General features: G+C 44.7%; 1 protein-coding gene across 2 annotated transcripts in view; it reads left to right on the forward strand.

Moving 5' to 3' along the window:
• Positions 1-20,590, forward strand: part of TROAP (trophinin associated protein) — a 530,766-nt gene that overhangs the window by 152,395 nt on the left and 357,781 nt on the right. For both annotated transcript variants that reach the window (XM_069653825.1, XM_069653826.1), the window contains exon 8: positions 10,912-11,009. In XM_069653825.1, coding sequence (XP_069509926.1) covers positions 10,912-11,009 — 98 coding nt within the window. The remainder of the gene's footprint in view (positions 1-10,911; positions 11,010-20,590) is intronic.

Consider the following 20,590-nt stretch of genomic DNA (forward strand, 5'->3'; position numbering starts at 1 on the left):
ATGGCCAGTGAAAAAGTCTGTGAAACACCAAAAGTTCAGGATGCTAACGTTGCAGGACGTTAATTGGGCACTGCAGCCAGGGGAGTTTCTGGCGTTGTTGGATCTAGAAGGTGCTTATTTCCACATCCCGATGCACCCCAAACATCGCAGGTTCATGCGGCTTGTTGTTGGCAACAAGCATTTCCAGTTTTTGGTTCTCCCCTTGTGGCCTCAAGTCGGCCCCAAGGAGGTTCACGGAGTGCCTTGCTCCGGTGGCGGCTGCCCTCCGCAGGGAAGGACACCATGTTTACCCGTACCTGGACGACTGGTTGGTGAGGGGGGCAACGCTTCAGCTGGCGTCAGAATCTCTCCATGCGGTTATGCTCCTGTTACAGCGTCTGGGATTTGCAGTCAACTTCGCCAAATCTTGTCTGACGCCCTCCAGGGACTAGGTTAGAGGCTAATTTTCATTCACAGGTCAATATGGTTAAGCCTTTCGGTGGGAAGTATAGGAAAGCTGTTATCCATGGCAGGATCCTTTTGTGCTGGGCTCGTTGCTCATGGTTAGGGTTTACATGTTCCTTCTGGGCACCCTGGCATCCTGCATCCCACTCATCCCGACTTGCCGGCTTTTCATGAGGCCGGTGCAGGAGTTTCTCGCTTCAAGTGTTCGACATCGCGGATCATGCTACCTTGCTTGCCTGCCTGGGCCAGAATGGTGTTTCGGGTCGGGTACTGGCTTGGTTCGACTCCTTCCTGGAAGACCGATCCCAAACTCCTTCACTCTCTGCCTCCCTCCGCCCCTCCACTCCCCCAATCCCCTTCTCTCTAAATCCTCCATGTTTGCTGTGGTGTACCTTAGGGGACAAAGCAGAACCCTGTTCTTTTTGACATCTAAATATTTCTGCTGATCTGCCTCATCCACTCCTACATGATCAGGTGCTACTCTTGCGGACGACACCCAGTTACTGATCCACCTAGATCTGGATCAGGCTGAGGTGTCGGCACGCCTGCATAAGTGCCTGACTGCCGTGGGACAATGGATGGGGCAAAATTGGCTGAAACTGAATGGGGACAAAACTGAGGTGTTGGGTCCCCCACCAATCCCTCACTATGGAGCTCTTCTTTTTGGCCTTCTTCTTTGGGCCCACTCCCGGCTCCTTCCACAAAGGTAATAAAATCTTGGCGTTATGTCTGCCAATCTGTCCCTGGGCCTTCAAGTCTCCTTGGTATGCCAGCAGGGGCATTTCCAGCAGAAAATTCATATGAAAGTGCTCCACTTGATTCCTCCCCTGCTGCGTCCACCTGTAGTAGCAGCAATGTTTCTTAGCCGGTTGGACTACTATAATTCTTTGTACCTTGCACAGCCTAAAGGACTGATTGGCAGACTACAGCGCCTCCAAAATCTGGCAGCCAGGCTGGCAACAGGCACTCCTAATGGGTCCCACATATCCCATGTACTCCGTTCTCTCCATTGGCTTCTGGTTGCACAGCGAGTTCAATTCAAGGCGCTGTGCATTGTTCACCGGGCCCTGCATGGCCATGGGGCAGAGTACCTTTGTGTTAAATTTGAACGGTACTTTCCTAACTGCCCACTGTGTTCAGCTGTTCCACTCTTGGTGCCCCCCTTTTGCCGTGCGCGACTGGGCGGACGGGCTTTCTCTGTTGCAGCGACTCAACTGTGGAACAGTCTCCCACTGACTCTGAAGTCGCTGTCCAATCACTGAAGCCTTTCGGAAGGCTTTTAAGACCTATCTTTTTTAACTTTGTTTCCCCAAGCTTTTCTGTGCCCTAATGCTTGTAGCTCTTTCCTCTCCCACCGCCAAGATGCATCTGGTGAACGTGCGCTCTATAAATAACCCTAACATAACATAAGGTGGTCTCAGGTCCTGGATTCCTGGTCCGACAAGATCTGCATCTCCCGGGCACTAGCAGCTGCTCTGCAGTGGTGGACTCGCTCGGACAACCTGATGCAAGGTATGCCGCTGTTGGAGCCAGAGTATCTGTATACGATTGTGACAGATGCTTCCCAAGTGGGTTGGGGAGCTCACCTCAACAAGTTTCAGGCGCAAGGCCTATGGAAGAGGCGTTGTTGCACATCGTTTTGAGTTGAGGGTGGTGCACTGAGCACTGAAGTCTTTTCGGCCCCTCATTCAGGGCTTGGTGGTTCGAGTTCTGACGGACAACACCACAACTATGTATTATCTCCGCAAACGGGGGTGCACACATTTCCAGCCTCTGTCCAGGGAGGCTCAGGTGGTTTGGCACTGGGCCATAGCATACAAGATTCAGCTGGTGGCTTACTATTTGCCAGGGGTGCAAAACGAACCGGCAGATGGTCTCAGCATAGACGTGATTCAGATGCACGAATGGCGACTGCGGGAAGACCAGGTAGTAAGGATATTCCAGAAATGGGGGAATCCCTCGCCGGACCTATTAGCTAGCCTGGAGAACAGGCAGTGCGCTCTCTTCACCAGCAAGATGGCTCATCCTGACTTGAGAGAGTACACGTTTCCTCTGATCTGGAGAATGATCCAGATGGTGCGCAAGGTTCCGTTCAGAGTGATTCTGGTGGCCCCGTTCTGGCCCAGGAAGACCTGGTTCTCTGACCTTCTTCATCTGGCGTTGGAGCCAGATCTTCTCTCACAGAACGAAGGACTAGTGTGGCATCACGACCCACGCTCCTTCAGCCTGGCAGCATGGCTCCTGACCACGTCGAGTTTGGACACCTAAAGATTCCACAGGACTGTCGGCGCATCTTGGCGGCCGCAAGGGCGCCGGCTACCAATATGTCTTACAGCCAAAAGTGGAGGAGGTTCTGTGCCTGGTGCTCGCAGCAGCCTAACTTGCAGCCCTGGTTTCTCTACTTCTACCTTATCTCCTGCTGGCAAAGGAGCGGCTGGCGTTGTCTTCGATCAGGGTCCACTTAGCGGCCATCTCCAGGTTCACGAGGTAGCGCAACTCTACTCCTCTGTTTAGCAACAGATTGATTAAGCATTTTCTTAAGGGCCTTTTCAGGACGGTTCAACCCGAGGAAGAAGTTTACTCCAGTCTGGAGTCTCAACCTGGTACTTTCGGCCCTCATGAAACTGCTGTTTGAACCTATGTCCATGACAGCTGTGAAGTTTCTCACGTGGAAGGTTGCTTTTTTTGGTGGCCATTACATCGACCAGGCGGGTCCCCGAACTGCAGGCTCTGGTGATCGATCCACAGTATCTGCGATTCATGAGGGACGGTTCTCCTGTCTACTAATGCCAAAGATTCCGTTGTAGTTTCAGAAGAATGCTACGTTAGCCTTGTACAACTTTTTTCCAGAAGGCTTCCACTCGAGCGAGAAAGCGCTGCATTCCTTGGATGTCATGAGGGCTTTGAAGTTCTATTTGGACGGGATGCGGTCCTTCCGGACATCGAGACAACTGTTCGTGGCCTTTGGCCCGTCCAACATGGAGAAGGCGATTTCGAAGCAGGGCCTTTCCCGTTGGGTGTCTTCCACGATTTCCTTCTGTCGCAACAAGAGTGACAGGCCGTTGCTGTCGATGCCCAAGGCCCATTCCACGAGGTCCACAGCATTGTCGGCGGTGCTGTGGGCAGGCATTCCGCTCAATGACATTTGCCAGGCAGCAACATGGGCCGTGTTGCACACCTTCACCAGACACTGTCTGGGTCAGCAGCATGTAGCGGACGTGCAGGTCGGGTGTGCGGTTCTCCAACGCCTGTTCCAATAAGGTAAACCCTGCAGCTTCCGGGGTTGTTTTTTCTGATGCTTTTGTTCCTGCTCACTACAAATGCTTGGTTGTATATGGTGGTTTGTGATTGCCTAGGGCATTCATATTATTTTCCTGTTCTGCACCACCGAGTTCTATTACTGCTGTGTAGTCTATTCACAGCATGTGAATCCATGAAATATCCAATGCTTAAAGGTTAGGCTCGTACCATTTCATTGTTTCTGCTTGTAAATGCTTAGCTTTGCAACCTTGCATGTTTGGCTCTCATGGTCTTGTTTTCATCTCTGACTTTGACCTGTGTTTTAACCGCAGGGTAAACAATTGTGTAACTTCCATATACATTAGAATTTGAGCACGCCCCTATTTTTGGTTACTGTTCCATTTCTCACCCAAAATGTCCCCTGTTTGAAAAAATGTTGTGGAAAGGATCGTGGAAGCCTTCGGTCACCGCATCAGCCACCTACTATCTGTTGAAAGGAGGAGAGTAGAAGAATACCCCCTCCATTAAAAGGTTATATATGTGCTTCTGATACAAAATAACATAACAAGAGCTTGTTTGGTGCAAACAAGGCATTATTTCCTGCTTGATTCCGTGAGAAATATTAAATTGCGATTAGTTTGTCCCGCTGATATGTTTTGTTTGTCCTTGTGTGCCTCTGGATGGTTTGCAAAGCTACCGTGAGTTTTATAACTGCAAAACGGAATGAGCAAGGACTTTCACAAATCCTGCTTACATTTGAAAAGCATTGCTTGTGTGGGTGTGGAGTAGTGTGAGGTTTCCAAATGAAAAAGGGTAAATGCGTTTTTTGAGGTCAGTGTTTCATTTGGCGCAGTTTTGTGCACATAACTAATGGATCTAGTTTAAGGAAGAATGAATTTAGTGCAACATAGACAAATAACTTTCTTTAGGGGCGACATCTGTGTGTGCATCGATAATAATAGAAATAGGTTTTCTAATACTGCAAATGTGTTTCTATGGCAGCTACGGCAACTGAGTTTATCCTTTTGACATGTGGGTAGGGCATGTGGGCGGAGCTTTGTGCGATTGGGCGGAGTCGTGTGTGGCTATGGGCGGGGCATACATCGAAGGGTTTTTGATTTTCAAATGTAGGCAGGTATGGCATCTTCCTCTGTTCTCTGGGAGAGGTTTAGTGGAGGAATCTTGCTTCCCTCTAGGAAATCCTGGCCTTCCTTCACTGGTGGAAGCTGTAAGGCTGACTGTACCTTCAGCCAGGGTACAAAGGAGTCCTCCTGGCTCCTTTCGAAGTCGTTGGATGATCTGCTGAGGGGCTCAGCCCTCTTTTAAAGCCAAATGGGCCCCAGTGATTGGTGCAGGCTAAGCCTACCTCAATGAACCAATCCTGGGTCCCAACAACAATCTTCAATTATGTGTGAGGTCATAATCAGAATGCTGTGCTACAGGAAAGGCAAAGGGGTGAAAACATGTACTACTAAGTCCCACCTATCTTGTTTGTTGTGGAGCAAAGGGTCTCTGGTTAATTGAGCTATCTGTGGTCCCTGATCAAAGTTTAGGTCCCCCTTGGAGTTATGGTCAGAACAGACTTTGTCTCCATCAAATCACATACTTCTTCCCTCTGAAGGGGGGTGGAGGGGTTGGGGGGCCTGCAGGCGTTGGCTACTGTAGACAGTTGTCCTAGACATGACATTCACTGCCCTTCATATTAAGGGGCGGGAGCTGATTTGAAGTCGTCATTGATGCATATCAAATGAGTGTTGGGTTTCCTGTCCCCTTTGTCAGTCCTGGGACCAAGCCTCCTGCAGGCCTGCTTCAATTAACTAATCAGTATGTGCTGCCACCAGAAGGCAAACAAAGGATCGTGCGGAACCATGGCGACGTTGATATTAAATTAGCCTGGCCATGGCAGGAAGAAGGGGTTGCCCTCCTCCTCCTCCTCCTCCTGCTTTTATGTACTCCTAGCTGTCACAACATTCCAACTGAACATGACAGGAGGACTGCGCCTGTAGGCTGTGTCCACTCAGAGCATACGTGAATATGTGTTTGTTGTGCGGTGAGCATAGGAAAATGTGTGCAGATTAGCCCCACATTTTTCTGAGGTTGATCTCCCATCATTCAATTTCTTTAAAAAAATCAAAAAAGCCCAGGCGAGTGCACACCCGCTGTGCGGATGGACTTAATTCCTCTCAGTGGGGGCTAAGAGAATTGGGGGGGGGGTGGGCAGAGGAGTCGGGCAGCTTTAAAATGAGTTTTTTTTCACATAGAACCGTTTTACCTCATTAGTATCCCACTGTACAAGTATGTAGTCCATTTTTGGTTGCTCTACTGTCCCGTTTTCCAGGGCCCCTGAACATTTTGACCCCCCCCCCCCCACCAGCGGTTCTTATATATTCTGACTTATTTATGGGGTCAGAAGGATGTCTGCTGAAATCCTCTTGCCACTGCAACCCTTTTACAGTGTGTACTCAAATGCTAGCCCATAAGGTTCCTATTAAGGAGGTGCGTTTTGGCCCTAGGGTGTGTTTGACCCTACATTGCTTTTAGAAAGTAAGCTGATGGCTGCTGTAATGTTTAGTTTTGGCTTCACCAGGAATGAAGCCCGATTTTAAATCATTAGTAGCCCAATGCGCTTTATTGGTAGCCTTTAAGTTACTAGTATTGTTTTTGAGCCCTTCTTTCAGCTGTTTTTGTTTTTGTGCCTTTTCTTTGTTTGTGGAAACTGAGACAACCCTTAAATGGCTTCTGCAAAAAAAAACATTGGCTCCCTTTACGCTATTGTGATTTGGGCTTGTTTAGACTGGTTCCTGCCCCAGACAGCCCAATGCACATACTTTCCAGGTGTTCTGGATGTTTGATGGTTTTTAGGGACAGCCTGATTGGTTTACCGCTGCAACCTTTCTGCAAGTGCTCCTGTGTGTGATTGCTGTGGATCTATAGGACACCGTAATGCTGCCTGAATTCTACTGGCATTTTAGTAAATGTACTTAGCTGTTGCAGTTTAAGAACCAGTCCTGGCTCTGCGTCAGTTGTCTTTACCCTTGACTCTGGTTTTCGTTTTTGGCTCCTGTACCTCTTTCCTGGACTGTCCTCATCCTCCCCTTGGTCCATTACTCTGGATGGACTGCTGGGACTGCAGTTCTGGGACCACTTCTGGGCTGTTTTACAGCAATCATCACAAATTGCTGCCTTAGTCATGTGCCTTTGTGGTAGAAAGCTACCTTGCTACTTCTGTTGTTCATTTCGGCTGTCCTGGGTCCCCTACACTGCTCTCGTCAGGGGGAACATTTTTTGCTGGTTGGCTACTCTGTCTTGCCCCTGGAGCCTTCTGGATCCTCTGGGAGGTTTCCTACGTCTTCCTGTAGTCATATTCTTGGGTTGTCTCATCTTTAGTCTGCATTCTAATCCCCTGGTGACTGAATCCTGTAACTGGGCCTGAAAGCGGCCTGGCAGCTCAAGTTATCACCCAGAGTGAAGCGAAGGCCGATAATGAGGGATGAAGGCCATTAGCACCCTGGGTTGCCAAAGCTGTAACCCGGGGTGCTTGAAAATAGTGATTTCCTTCATAAAACAAGAATCTTGCAGCGTCCCGTTGTAGGAAGGAGAATCCTTTTCCAAGATGGCTGCCATGTAAAGGGAAGAGGGGCTCCATACAGAGCCCCTCTTCCAAAGGGAAATCCATGGCAGCCAGTGGGAGGCGAGGATGATGCGTTGGTGGCACAGCTGAAAAAAATGTAAGTATGGGGGAGAAAAAAAATGATTGGGGAGAGGTGAGGGAGAAATGGTGGCCGGGGGAGCCGTCCATCAGGCAGCTTGGAACGTAGGCTTGTATGGCGGTTCAAACATGCGTTCCTAGCCATCTGATTGGCTGGCTCCCCCCCACCTGGGTGCTAATGGTGAATAAAGAACCTGCCTAATCTTAACAGAAATCCCAAGCCCAATACAGTGTGGTAGGTGCTACATATTCAAAAAGGGAAGGAAAAAAACAAGCCATTAGGATCCAAAATACCAGACCGTATCCCCTAACCATCCAATAGTAACACAAGCATTGTATTACCTTCAGGGGAGAAGGAAGAGTTAATACATATGCACCCAAACTCATAGGGTCACCAAAATGTAAGATACAATACAGACCCATATGGTCATGTTGCACCAAGAAATAAACAAAAAGTATCCAATAATGAAACGCAGTAATTTAACATGTCGATAGGCAGGCAAGTTATACAAGGATTAAAAATGCACAATAAATCAGGAGTAGTATTTTAAAATTCAAGGCTTTATAGAAAACCCCAGTGAGGCAAGGGGGACCCAGGAAAAATAGCAATATCCAGGGGAGTACCTTTGAAAAATAACTTAGTTGGCAGAGCAGTGGTTACGGTGAAATCAGGGAAGCCTGGGGTTCTCCCGCACAGGTGCAGACAAGGCAGCATCATTCCACAGGGGATTTCATAGGAGGTCCTCTCAAAAGAGTGCCAGTGCCAGGTTTGGGGCCGAGCAGCCCAGAGGAAAGTACTAATGGTTTTAGTTATGAAAACACGTCTCAGAAGTGGGGGTAGGGGGGTGAGGTGGAGACAGCCAATCGGATGGCTAGGAACGCAGGGTTGAACAGTGTTAGGGAGAATTCTCATTTCTGTGCTAATTCCCTTCAACCTTAGACCCCCAGCTCTTTTGCTGGATTTAGGATTTATTAATTTTAACCCTGGAGTGAACAAGACCTTTTTCGCACTTGTGTTTTGACCTTACATGGATTTCGTTTTTACTGTTTTGGGAGTCTGACAAACTCCATAGGCATCTGATTTTTGTACGGTGATGCACAGCACCTTCAGTGCAGTGCCACTGAGAAATCCTTTAGGTTTCTCAAAAGGTTTAAATTACTTTTCTTGGGTGAACTACAGTTCCCAACAACTGTAAATTGACTTTACTCGCCTTTTCTCTTTGTAGGTCCAGCACTCCCCTTCTTATGTGGAGTGCTGGGGGTGAGGGGGTTACCTAGTAGACCCTTATCCTACATTCTAATGTAACATTTTTATGTTGGCCTCACTACTTTAAATGGCTGGTGGCAGTGGTTTCCTTTTTGCTATGATTGTGCTTTTCTACCGCAGGCTGAATCCTCAGCTGCAGTACAGCACCCATGGGTGACTATATTTTTTCAAAATGTCTCCTGTCTTCTTTTTTGCCATTTTCTGTTCGTGTTGTCTTTCTTGGGTTTTACTGGTGTGATCAACCAGTCTCGAGACTATCTGTGTTTTGAGCCGTCCCGGGAAGAGCTGCGACCGTCCTGGGCTGCAATTTACACAATACCATGGGACCTAGACCAATCTGCTGTGCATCATCTCCTGAAGCGCGGTTTTGGCTAGATCTTTCTGGGCATCCTGCTGGACCGCCAGTGACACTTTCCGCTCTGAGACTGCTCCCTTTCCAAGTCTGGGACCGTGAAACAGAAGTCTGCCGTATGACAACCGTCACTGAACCGAAACCTGTGTCTAGTCCCAATGAGCCAGTATTGTGAATTTAGTCTGCTGGGCATCCCATCGCAAAAAGCTGACTGTTACTGCCAAAAGTTGTTTTCAGTCTACAGGCCAAGAATCTGATCAGGAGCTGCTGTCACCTCACCTGGGGGATACACTGGTGACTTTGTTTTCTTTCTTTATGACAAGGTAATGTCCTGCTCCTAGGTACTTAACTGGATGCTTGCTGTGTTGGATCAGAATTTTTTGAGCTCTCTGAGACACATTGGCGTAGACAACCCAACTGTGTTCGCCCAGGCCGAAGGACACGAGTCCTGTGGTCTACAATACTTCAGGAGGTCTACCTGACATCCCTGAACCATCTTTTAACAAAACATTTAACTTGCAACGTTGAAGATTCCTGCTATTTTGACCACTTTGACAGAGTTTGCCTTTCTTTTTTCTTTCGCCAAGTCACTGGCCGCACTGACTTCGAGACTCTCATTCCCAGAAAGGGATGGTCTTTCTAAAGTATAGGTTAACTAACAGTACTTAATAGTATCTGTGTTGCTTACCTGAATATTGGTTAAATAATTGATTTGCTCCTCTGACTACTTATCTGTATTCATCTAAAGTCTACTATTGCCTTGAGAAATACTTAAATGTCTTATTGTATAAATATGGATACATTTACTTACCTGTGACTCTAATATTGTTTGTTTCCTTAGTATTTATAATAACTATTTAAAAAAAATAATTAAAAAAAAGAATCTGTGTAGAAGTGAGTTCTTTGTAATTAACTACACTTCTCCCTCCTAGGCTAACCCTGGCTACTCGGCCATTGCTACCAACATACTTGTGTAGTTCTGACCTATAAGAGTTGAAGCCCTGTGCCCCATGTGGGAGTCTTTTTTTTAGTCTTACCATAGGCAGACATTACTAAAACCGGCACTTTGTTCATTGTTGCCTGGAACTGAACGGTGACCTGTGGAAAACAAGGACTCTTCCCCCCCCCCCCCACCCCAATGCACCCTCATACCCAGGATCTTTTATTGAACTCCAAGATCCTTGCCCATACTTTGGGGGCCTTTGAACACACACTCCATTGTTTGTGCTTTTCTTCAGGGAGTTTGGGGCGGATGGGGGGTGCCAGGGCTTTGCTTGCCAAACCTCTTCCCTGGTTCCCAGACCCGTAACTGTCTGCAGTCAACCCAGGGGGTCCCCACTGCAGTCTTCCATCAATTGCCTCTCTTTCATAGATGTCTGGCCTGGATTTCCTGTGAATCAATCACTCAGTCAACAGCTAAGAGTTTTATTTTTGTGCAGCTCCCCCTTGAACTTGTAATAAATGACTAGTTATTACCCTACAACAGGTCGCTTCCGATTTGCACTGTCACATTGTTGCCTACGAAAAAAACCTAACTAATGTAAACACTAATCAGAATTACAGAATTATTACATACTTTGTTTGGATTATGTTTTTCACTTTACTGTTGATATTTTATCTTCTTTTGTTTACCTGCCTGTATTGTCGATATCTCTTATGCACAACTGTTTTTATAGTACGTGGTGTGCCTTTTCTTTGTGTGGGGTGGGATGAATAGCTGTGTAAGCTTTACCTTACCACCAGCTCAGTCACACTGCCATTGTCAGTAAAAACCTGGGGTCCCTTCCTAAGCTCTGACCTGAGGACTTTTAGAAAATCTACCTAAGTCAGTCACTCTGACAAGGATGACGATCAACACTTATTGCTCCTTCACTTTGCCCTTTTCTACTTTTCTTATAGGTGCTGGTAAAAGATCCCTACTGGGAGATGTACAGCGAAGCCATTTGCCCTCCTCGCTGCTGGAGTCAGAGATATCCCAGAAGGTCCAGTCCAATTTGGTAAGTGGGACCTTTTTGCCTTTTTGCACATGATCGTTTATAGCTGCTGCCCTCTTATAGTGTTGAGCAGTTGTACATAGGCACACCTTTGTATCAAGGCCTCTTTTTGCTGAAACAGCGTGGCTGGCTCGTCTCTACCCACCTGTTTCTGTGCATCTCTGATGTGGGAGAGGACAGGCATTGATTCCATGGAGACATCTAGTGATCAGTTCAGAGAATGGCACAGTCTGTAGTTCTGTATTAATTGGATACGCTGCTAGATCTGGAAGGTGATGCAGGCAGAGGTAAGGTGCAGAAGGCAATGTTCCATTTGCCATTGTGAATTTGGTTGAAGTTCTGCAGTTTGCCATTTGTGTACAATAAAGGTCTAGAATGCCTATATCATGGAATTGGATGTGTATAGAGAAAGGCTTTCTGCTGGTTGTCATACCACAACTAGTGGTCTATCGCTGAGAGACCTTAAAATATTGGCCAAGCCAGGTACCTAACTGGGGGACGGCTTAATCTAAAACCTTTCAAAGAGTTAACGGTTAAGACGGAATTTCCATTGTGCCACCCTTTATTGAGGGCATCACAACCACTGACCTTAACTGGGGGCCAACACACCTTGCAAGAAAGGAAACCCAAATCTCTTAAGGTGAATAACATGGACAGAGCGACAAGGTTAAACTCTGGTAGGGTTTTGCAGGTCGATACCAAGGTGCAAATGGTACACAAATCTCTAGAAAATACACTGCACAGATACTGAAATATATGCATTTTAAGTCTCTGGGCCAAATCAAAATATTAAACTAAGGTAATTTATGGATGAAAAATGTTTTATATGACATCCTATTTAGATTTATTTGGGTCAGATCTTAGGGTAAATTAATCTAGTGTGAAAGTAGGATGTTTTAGGTTTACATCTCACACTGTTGAACTGCAAGGCTGAGGGATGTGTGTGAGGCTACGTAATACATCCATATGTGGTTATAGGCAAAAAGTTGCTAGCCCTTCAATATTCTTTCCTAAGTAGAGTACATAGGAATATAATGGGAATCACAAGTGGTATGTGAAGGCAGAACGGCACACAGGTTTTGTGCTGTTAATATTCTGGATTAAATGAGGTTGAATATGGAGGTGATTTCCATATGTGTTCCTGTTAATATCATTATTGTGGCTTAGATAATCTATGCAACAATGCCATTAGAAGGGAAGTGCTATTTTGAATAAGCTTTTGATTGTCTTGTTAATATTTTATATAATTGTAAGCCTTTGCAAAGATGGAGGTGGTCCATGTTTGTGTTTCAGTTGGGCCTCTCCTAGAGTGGGTGTTTTTAATTGTAAAACTAGTGGTCTAATCTGAATATATGAATATTTTAAAATGGTTCTTGATTATGAAACGTGAACTACATTTGCTTAGATACGCATGATGCCTTGTTATATTTAGGTGCAGGCGTAAGAATGTAGGTAAGGGTATGGTTATGAGAATACTTGTGTATTGTAAGCACGTGTGGAGTTATATGCATAGATGTGTGTGTTTTGACATAGCTTCTGTTTTGTTTCTTGTTTTGTAAAACATAGACTTATTTACCTTTTCAAATCTGATCATTTTGTCTGGTTTTGACATTCATATTTGGCTATTGGGCATTTGTGGCTGTTTCACTGCTGTATGCGTAATGTTAGTTCTAGATTTAAAATGTACAGAGCAAATTCACAAGTCTGGTTTTGACTACTACTTTGTTGTATATCCTGGTGTTTATGCTCATTCCCACACTCCTTAATATTTTCTCCTTCTCATTAAATCTGTTTATTATTTAATTTTAAAATGATTATAACTTGTCTATTCTTGAATGTGTTTATACGGGAGGGGGGGGGGAGTAAAGCGGGACTAGAGGGAGGGTAGGGAGAGGGGGAGGAGTAAAGGGATGAAGACATGCTTAATGTTAAAGGGAAAGTGTCAATGGGTGTAGGTTATTTGACACTAATATCTAGTTATGTTTTGAAAAATGCCAGCAGGCCTAACATCTATAAGCTGAAATGTTAAGGGCGTTAATAACCAAATTAGGAAGGAAATATTATCACTGCTTAGCATACAAAAACCAGTTGTAGTATTCCTCCAGGAAACCCATTTGAAAGGGGATCAAGTAGGGTATATTTTAAATGGTTTGTATGTAAAAGAATTCTCGAGTTATTTTGAAAGCAATTCCCTTGGTGTGTCTATTCTTTTCAGGAAAGGCTTGAGATATAGAACTGAATGTGTGTGCGTTGATCCTGAGGGGAGACATGTTGTTTTAAATGTATAGGTTGAAAATAGATGCATCACAATTCTGAATATGTATGCACTTAATGTTGACCAAGCTGCTTTCTTTGAAATGCTAGAAAATTATTTTTGGGGGAGATTTTAATGCTGCAATTGATATGAAAATGGACAAGACTACTCGGGCTAATTCTTCTGCTGAGGCTAAAGCAAGAAAAGGCCTTATAAGATATATGGATAAATGGGATTTACATGACATCTGGCGGGATCTTTATGAGAAGCGTAGAAAATATACTTTTCATTCAATGGTTCACCTTTAGGTATTGACTTCTTCCTTGTTGGTAGAGGTGTGTGTGGATATATGTAATTCTGAGATCGGTGATGTAGTAATTTCAGACCATGCTCCTATTATGTTGGCGCTCAAGTGGTTCAAAATCTAGGAAACAATGGCGTTTGAATGTTCAACTACTCTCTGATCTAGAATTTGTCAAAGATAGAAACAGAGATATCACTGTTAAAGTAGGACAACTTGAATTCGGTTGGCTCTGTCTGTAATTTGGGATGTGTTAAGGCAACATTGCGTGGCAAAATTATTAGTTTTGCCTCATACAATAAGCACCAGCGGGAGAAGGTCTTGGTCAAGTTAGAGGACGAACATAAAGGCAAGTGAATTAGGCTACTGCGATCGCCCAAATAGAGAGAATATGTTGGCTTTGTCATAGGCAAAACAAGACTTGGATTGTGAACTCAATCATAGGGCAGAGATGCATCTATTTTATTCCAACAGACTTTTTGGGAACGGGGTGTGAAGTCGGGAGCCTTGTTGGTGAACCGTATACAACGAAGAGAGGATAATAGACCAATACTTTTCATTGTGGGTAAGGGAAGAATAATAAACGGGAAGCATGAGGAAATTTGAAGAATTTGGACAATATTTTTCCAACTTATACAAGGACCATGAAACTGCTTCCGAGTTGGAAATTAACAATTATCTTTGCTCTCTTGATATGCCCAGTCTAAATGAGCACGAAAGATTAGAGCTTGATGCACCAATATCAGTGGAGAAAATTTCATTTTCAATACATACATTGTCAAAAGACAAATGTCCTGGTCTTGATGTATTTCCGTTGTAATTTTATAAAACTTATATATTGCAAAATGGGGGAAGTAGGTCTTGCCAGAATCCCGAAAGAGGTCCTTCTGAGTCCGGTGCATATAGGTGGTTTTGGTTATCCAGACATAAGATATCACACAGCATTTACACTGCGTACTCTGCATCATTTTGTTGTTGGCTGACCTAATTATTAGTGCAGGCTGGATGAAAATGGAGAAGGACTATGTTTCGCCCATACCTCTAGTTGTTATTCTGTTTGCAGACCAAAGATTGCCGGTTGGTATGACTCCACCTTTTATAAAGCACGTTGTGAAGGAATGGCGCAGGAGTATTGAGATTCGAGATGAGAAATATCTTCTATGTGCAGACTACAATCTGTGGAAAAAGCCGGCTGTGAAGCAGGGTAACTGCGTGCTATCGTGGATTTCATGGCAAAAAGAAAATATTTGGAGAAATGGTCAAAATATGGTGACCGAGTTTTTGCTTTTTAAATACAAGCTGAAAGCAAATGAAATTGGTTGTTCTAATGTTATGAAAGACATCTTTGCTGTACCTTTCTCACCACTGAATGCTGCACTACACAATCTGCCTATAATTTTGCGCCTTTCAAGGAACATGCCTCTCTCTGCATCTACTTTATACAAATTAGTTTCTCCTCCGACATCACAATTAACAGCACAATGTGGTAGAAGAAACTAGGAATCGGATTTGAGTTACGTATTATCGGATTGTGAATGGAACCGTGTATGCATGGGTCTGATTACATATAAAGTGGACTTAGATCTAAGGTATGTGCAACAGAGAATTAATCATTACCTGTATTGGTCCCCCTGGAAGATGCATTCGTGTAAACTCTAATGAAGAGGTTTGTTGGAATTGTAAGAGAGGTGGGTACCACATTCCATATGTTGTGGTTGTGTAGAAAGATTCAATTATTCTGGGATGCTGTGTTTCACAGAATAGATTTGATTTTGGGTCAATCTCTCCCAAGAGACCCTCTTCTTGGTGTGTTGGGCCTATTCCCCTCAAGTATTGTGTTGTCTAACGGTAAATTGTCTTGGATATTTAGAGCCCTTTTTCTTTCTAAGAAACATTCTTACATTTTGGAAAAGCGACACATCCCCCTGTGTTGATGATGGGTTGCAAAGTTTACTGCTCTTGTCTGAGAGAAGGTATCCTTGAACGCTAAAGATCAACTATATAAATATGAGATGATCTGGGGAGGATTTAATAATCTATATGCTTAGTTATTTCTCATAATCTAGGTTTTTCTCCTTTTTCTCTTTTCTTCTTTCATCTCTTTTTGTTAGCATTTCTCATTCTTTTATTTTCTCCACCTTTTTATCTTTCCCTCACACCCTTTGGAGAATTTAACTGATATTATGTACTTTTAAGTGTTTTCTTAAATAATGTTACTATATTCATTTTATTCATGTTTATTTGAATAAATATAACTTGGAAGAAGAAAAAAATAAGTCTCACATGGAAATCGATCTGCCCTAACAAGTATTTATGGTATACATTGACAGTATTTAAAAGATACCATTATATAATCTAAAAAAACAGTTATGGTTTTAAAGTGCTCCCCTTACCCTACTGCCTATATGCAGGTCAACTGTCGAAGGCAGGCAACCAACATAAATTGACAGAGTGAGGAGAACAAGGGAACCACAAAAACCTAACGAGCGGGTAAAGCACCCTAAGGGCCTGCACAATTCAGTACAGTGTTGGTCAGGTGACTAACAGCCTCCTGAATTACGTGCAAGAGGAACTGGGCCCTGCAAATCCCCTGTGCCAAGAACAGAAGACCCGGCCATAAGACAAAGTTCAACTGTCTTTATTACAAATTCGAAATAACTGGGATTGCAGCGTGACCAATGACATTCTCAGGCCTCCCGATAAGGTGCATACTAGGCCTTTTTAAGCATGAAAATCTTGTAAAATACGACAGCTTTACTATTTTCCTGTGTACATTTACACTCAAGTTTAGAACAGCTGGCAGTGCAAAGGTCAGGTTACTTGACAGAAACCAGAAGGCTCTTTTGATTTTTTTTTTTTTATCTACTTTTTTTTTTTTTTATCTACATGGATGTAATTGCAAGCCATGGATAAAGACTCTGAAACAGAATGTATTTCTCGGAAGCCTTTCAAAAAAAAGAAACTGCATAGTGTGATAAAAGGAATGGTTTATTTCCCTTCAGCTTCGGCTTTGTTGCTGCTCATGGAGCTAACAGAAGCACTGTGCATATTTATTTTCCTAGCATTTTAGGATTGTAAAATTGTCTAAGATGGAAAACTAAGTTGCAATTGAGAATTGATATTTTGTAACAAATTATGCTTTGTTTCTAGTGAAAGCAAACCAGTATTGCACAATTGTTTGTTTTAGAGTTCCTGTGCAGATTATTTTTACACTTACATTTTAATGTACATTCTAATTATAAAAACAGTGTGTAAAATGATGACTATGCACAATCTAGTTTACCTCCATTCAACCTTGCAGTCAATGGGGTACGTTACTATAAATGGTCAGGGGCAGCAGAGTCTTGCTCAAGGGTGAGTGATTGTCATTACATCAATCACAGGTGTTCTAGCCTCTCCGGTCCTCAAGACTACAATTAAAACATCAAAGACCTGACTCTGCAGGAATTGCAAGTGCTGTTCAAAAACAAACCAAAGAGCTACATTTGTAATTGAAATAGAAACTCAGCAAAACCTGTCCCTGTGATAATCCTAGTGGGTGTTTTTACTTGCGCTCGATACATGGTTCGTCCAACTTATAGGCACTGTGATTTATTATACCTCAGTCGATACTCAGTTAACTGACCTCTGAAGGATGCTAGCCAATAGGATAGCTCAGCTGGTTGTGCACTCGTTGCTGCAAAATGTGCGGGATCTGTAGGTTGCAGGTTTGAATCCCGGCAAGGCCAACTCAGCTTTCATCTTTTCAAGGTCGATAAGAGTACCGACTTTGGTTTGTTGATAATTGTGATAAATATGTTCTATGTACAGCGCTTTGCCAAAAGCGCTATATAAATTACCATTTGACCATGAGATTAGGTATAGAATTTAGCATGGAGTCCTTGCCTTTCTGCCTCTCTGCACTGTTGTATCATAACATCAGCATACCATTAGGTAATAATAGCTCCGGGAAGTGAGGACTTTCATTAAACATCAAAAGACAATTTTGCTATCAATTTCCAAAACACACATTAAAATTCATGCTTACTTTACTATGTAATTGGCCAGGTTTATGTGTTTTCAACCTTTAAATATATACAGGACAGATCAAACGGCCAGACCTTACAGGAATAATGAAAGGTGTAGTCTGTCACAATGCAGAAAGCTGATAATGATTTCTATACAGTTTTTGCACATGTCGGCTGGATGTCGCATACATTTTACGCTCTTGCAAAGGAGAAAAGTCATTTGTTTTACTCTTTTTAAAATCATGTTTTCTCTCGAAGTTTATAAATGGGGAGCAAAATACTCCCACCTCAAAATCTTATCTGGGGCACTGGACATTCTTATGACTCCTTTCTAGGCAGATGTCGGCTGGCTTTGTTTACAAATGACGTTACAAAAATGTGGTTACATCCCACAAACCTAACCAGGCAAGTGATTGGTTAATGAGGCAAACTACATATAGATCATATAATGGTTTAGTACATTGATTGTACTAATAATCTCCTGACATTTGCCACCTCCTGGAAGAACTTGACCTCAATGTCCTCGGTCTTACCGAGACATGGTTCACAACTAGCTCTGTCACAAGCTTTGACACTCCCTGATGGCTACAATATCCTCTCTGCACCCAGATCCAACCAGTCCGTAGGGGGTGTAGCCCTGATCTTTCCTGAGTGGATTCCTGCCTCTATCATTCCCACGCAGACATTCTCCTCTTTTGAATGCCTTGTCTGCAGGTTTTCTATCTTTCCTAGCCACTCTTACCGTGGCCACTTTCTACTGGCCCCCTGGTCAGATCACCTAATTTCTCTGAGAGGGCGGACCTCTCCTCCTCCCTCCTGGCCTCTACCACTCCACTCCTCCTCCTTGGTGATCTCAATATCCATTTGGACTCTCCTTGTTCCTCCTCCGTACTCTTCTGTGATCTCTGTGATTCCCTCTCCATCCTCTCCTCTAGCCCGACTCACTCTGCAGGGCATACTTTTGATGTCTTGATCTCCTCTAACCTCCCCCTCTCCATCCCTCTTACCACTCCTCTCTCCTGGAGTGATCACTCGCCTCTCCTCCCATCTCTCCCTTTCTTCCCCCCAGGCCGACAACTTCAACATTGCCACCTACCTTCTCAGACATCCGGCCCACGAAACGTATGTCAGTTGAGGCTTTCGCCGCCACCTTCTCTGCCCCCCCCCCACACCACCCCATCGCCACTGGCTGATTCACATCCTGACGCAGCCCTGTCTATGCACTACTCTTCCATTTCTGATACTCTTGATGCTCTTGCCCCTGTCATGAGGATCTGTTTGAAGCCCAAGCCCAAGTGCAATTCTTGGTATGACTCTGACCTAGCTACACTTAAACGTGAGTGTAGGGTGGCTGAGAGGAAATGGAGGGCTTCTTGTTCATCCTCCGACAAACTGGCCTGTTGCCTGCTCCAAAGGCAATATGGACTCTGTCAACACCAAGAAGAGAGCCCACATGCAAGCCTGTGTCTCTGCGGCATCTAACAACTTGACCGAACTCTTCAAAATCTGCATGGAGCTGGCCAACCCTGCTGCAGTCTCTACCTCTCTGGTCGCCTCCAAGGCCCTTTGCACGGCCCTTGCTTCTCACTTCGTCGAAAACCCAGGACATCCTGTTCACTCTCTTGTCCCCTCTCCCTCTGTTCACTCCGGTCCTCCTACAGCCACCCCTCTTCCACGTTCTCGTCCTTTGCTCTTTTCTCCCCCGACGAGGTTGCTACACCAGTCCGATCTATGAAAGTCTTGTCAAAACAGGTTCCTCCCTGTTCTTCCAAAACCATCACGGACCACAGTGACACCCTTGCTCCTGCCTTGGCTGATTTCTGCAACCACTCCTTCCCCTCAGGAGCCTTCCCCTCCCCTCTGAAGCACTCTTGTGCACCCTCTTTGCAAAAAACCCACAGCTGACCCTTCTTGTCTTGCTAACTATCGCCCAATCTCCATCACTTCTTTTCTAGGCAAACTTCTGGAAAAGCTGTCCATATCTCAGTTTATCCTTCTCTGATTTTGTTGGTTGTCTCCATGATCATCAAGCTGGCTTTAGAGCATCCAGAAGCACGGAAACTACTCTCCTGAACATCCGCAAAGATCTGCTCTCCAACCTTGACTCTAACATCCCCTCTGTCCTCATCCCACTCAATCTCTCCTCTGCCTTTGACACGGGCAACCATACCATCCCGCTCAATCGTCTGTGACAACCTGGTTATCACTGATCATGTTCTGACCTGGTTGACATCTATCCTCTCTGATCGACCCTCCCAGGTCCAACTCGGTTCCTTTCATCTATCTCCCTTTCTACATGTGGTGTTCCTCAGGGGGTCTAACCTCTCACCCTGGCTTTTCAACCAATACCTGGCAACTCTCGCCCAGCGCATTGCCATTTTCTGTTCTAATTTTCAGTGCTATGCGGATGACACTCAACTTATTGTCATGCTTCCCTCGTCTCCTTCTCTCATTTTTGATTGCCTAGCTGCCATTCATGATTGGTGTGCCGCCAATGAACTCTTCTTGAATGCCAGCAAAATGAGATTCTCCTCATCGGCAGACCATTACCCACCTTTCCTGTAACTCTCTGCACACATCTGTCTCTAAAAAGTCAAACCTCCTACTGCACCTCCTCAGAGGTATTCTGCCTTTTCTCTCCTTCCCCCAGAAGCTCACTGTCTCCAGAGCCCTGGTTCTCTCTAGGTTGGACTATTGCAACAGCCTTTTTCTAATTCTACCTGCTTCTACTCTCCGCCCATTGCAACTAATCCAGAACAGGACTGCGAGACTTGTCCTTGGCCTCGAGCCCTGGGATCGTATTTCTCCAGCCCTGAAATCTCTCCTTTGGTTCCCTTTGGCTGCAAGTATTAATTTAAAGGCCCTTTGCATTGTCCACAAAGCTTTCAGGGGCTGGAGTCCAAAATACCTTCAGCTCTCCCTCCGTAAATACCTTCCCTCACAAGCTCTTCGTTCCTCCACCTCGAACTCCATCAGGGTCAGACGTTTTTCAAAGAAACTTGCTGGGGGTAGATCTGTCTTC

The sequence above is a fragment of the Ambystoma mexicanum genome, chromosome 3q, assembly GCF_040938575.1.
Source record: "Ambystoma mexicanum isolate Mex_15411 chromosome 3q, UKY_AmexF1_1, whole genome shotgun sequence".
Lineage (NCBI taxonomy): Eukaryota > Metazoa > Chordata > Amphibia > Caudata > Ambystomatidae > Ambystoma > Ambystoma mexicanum.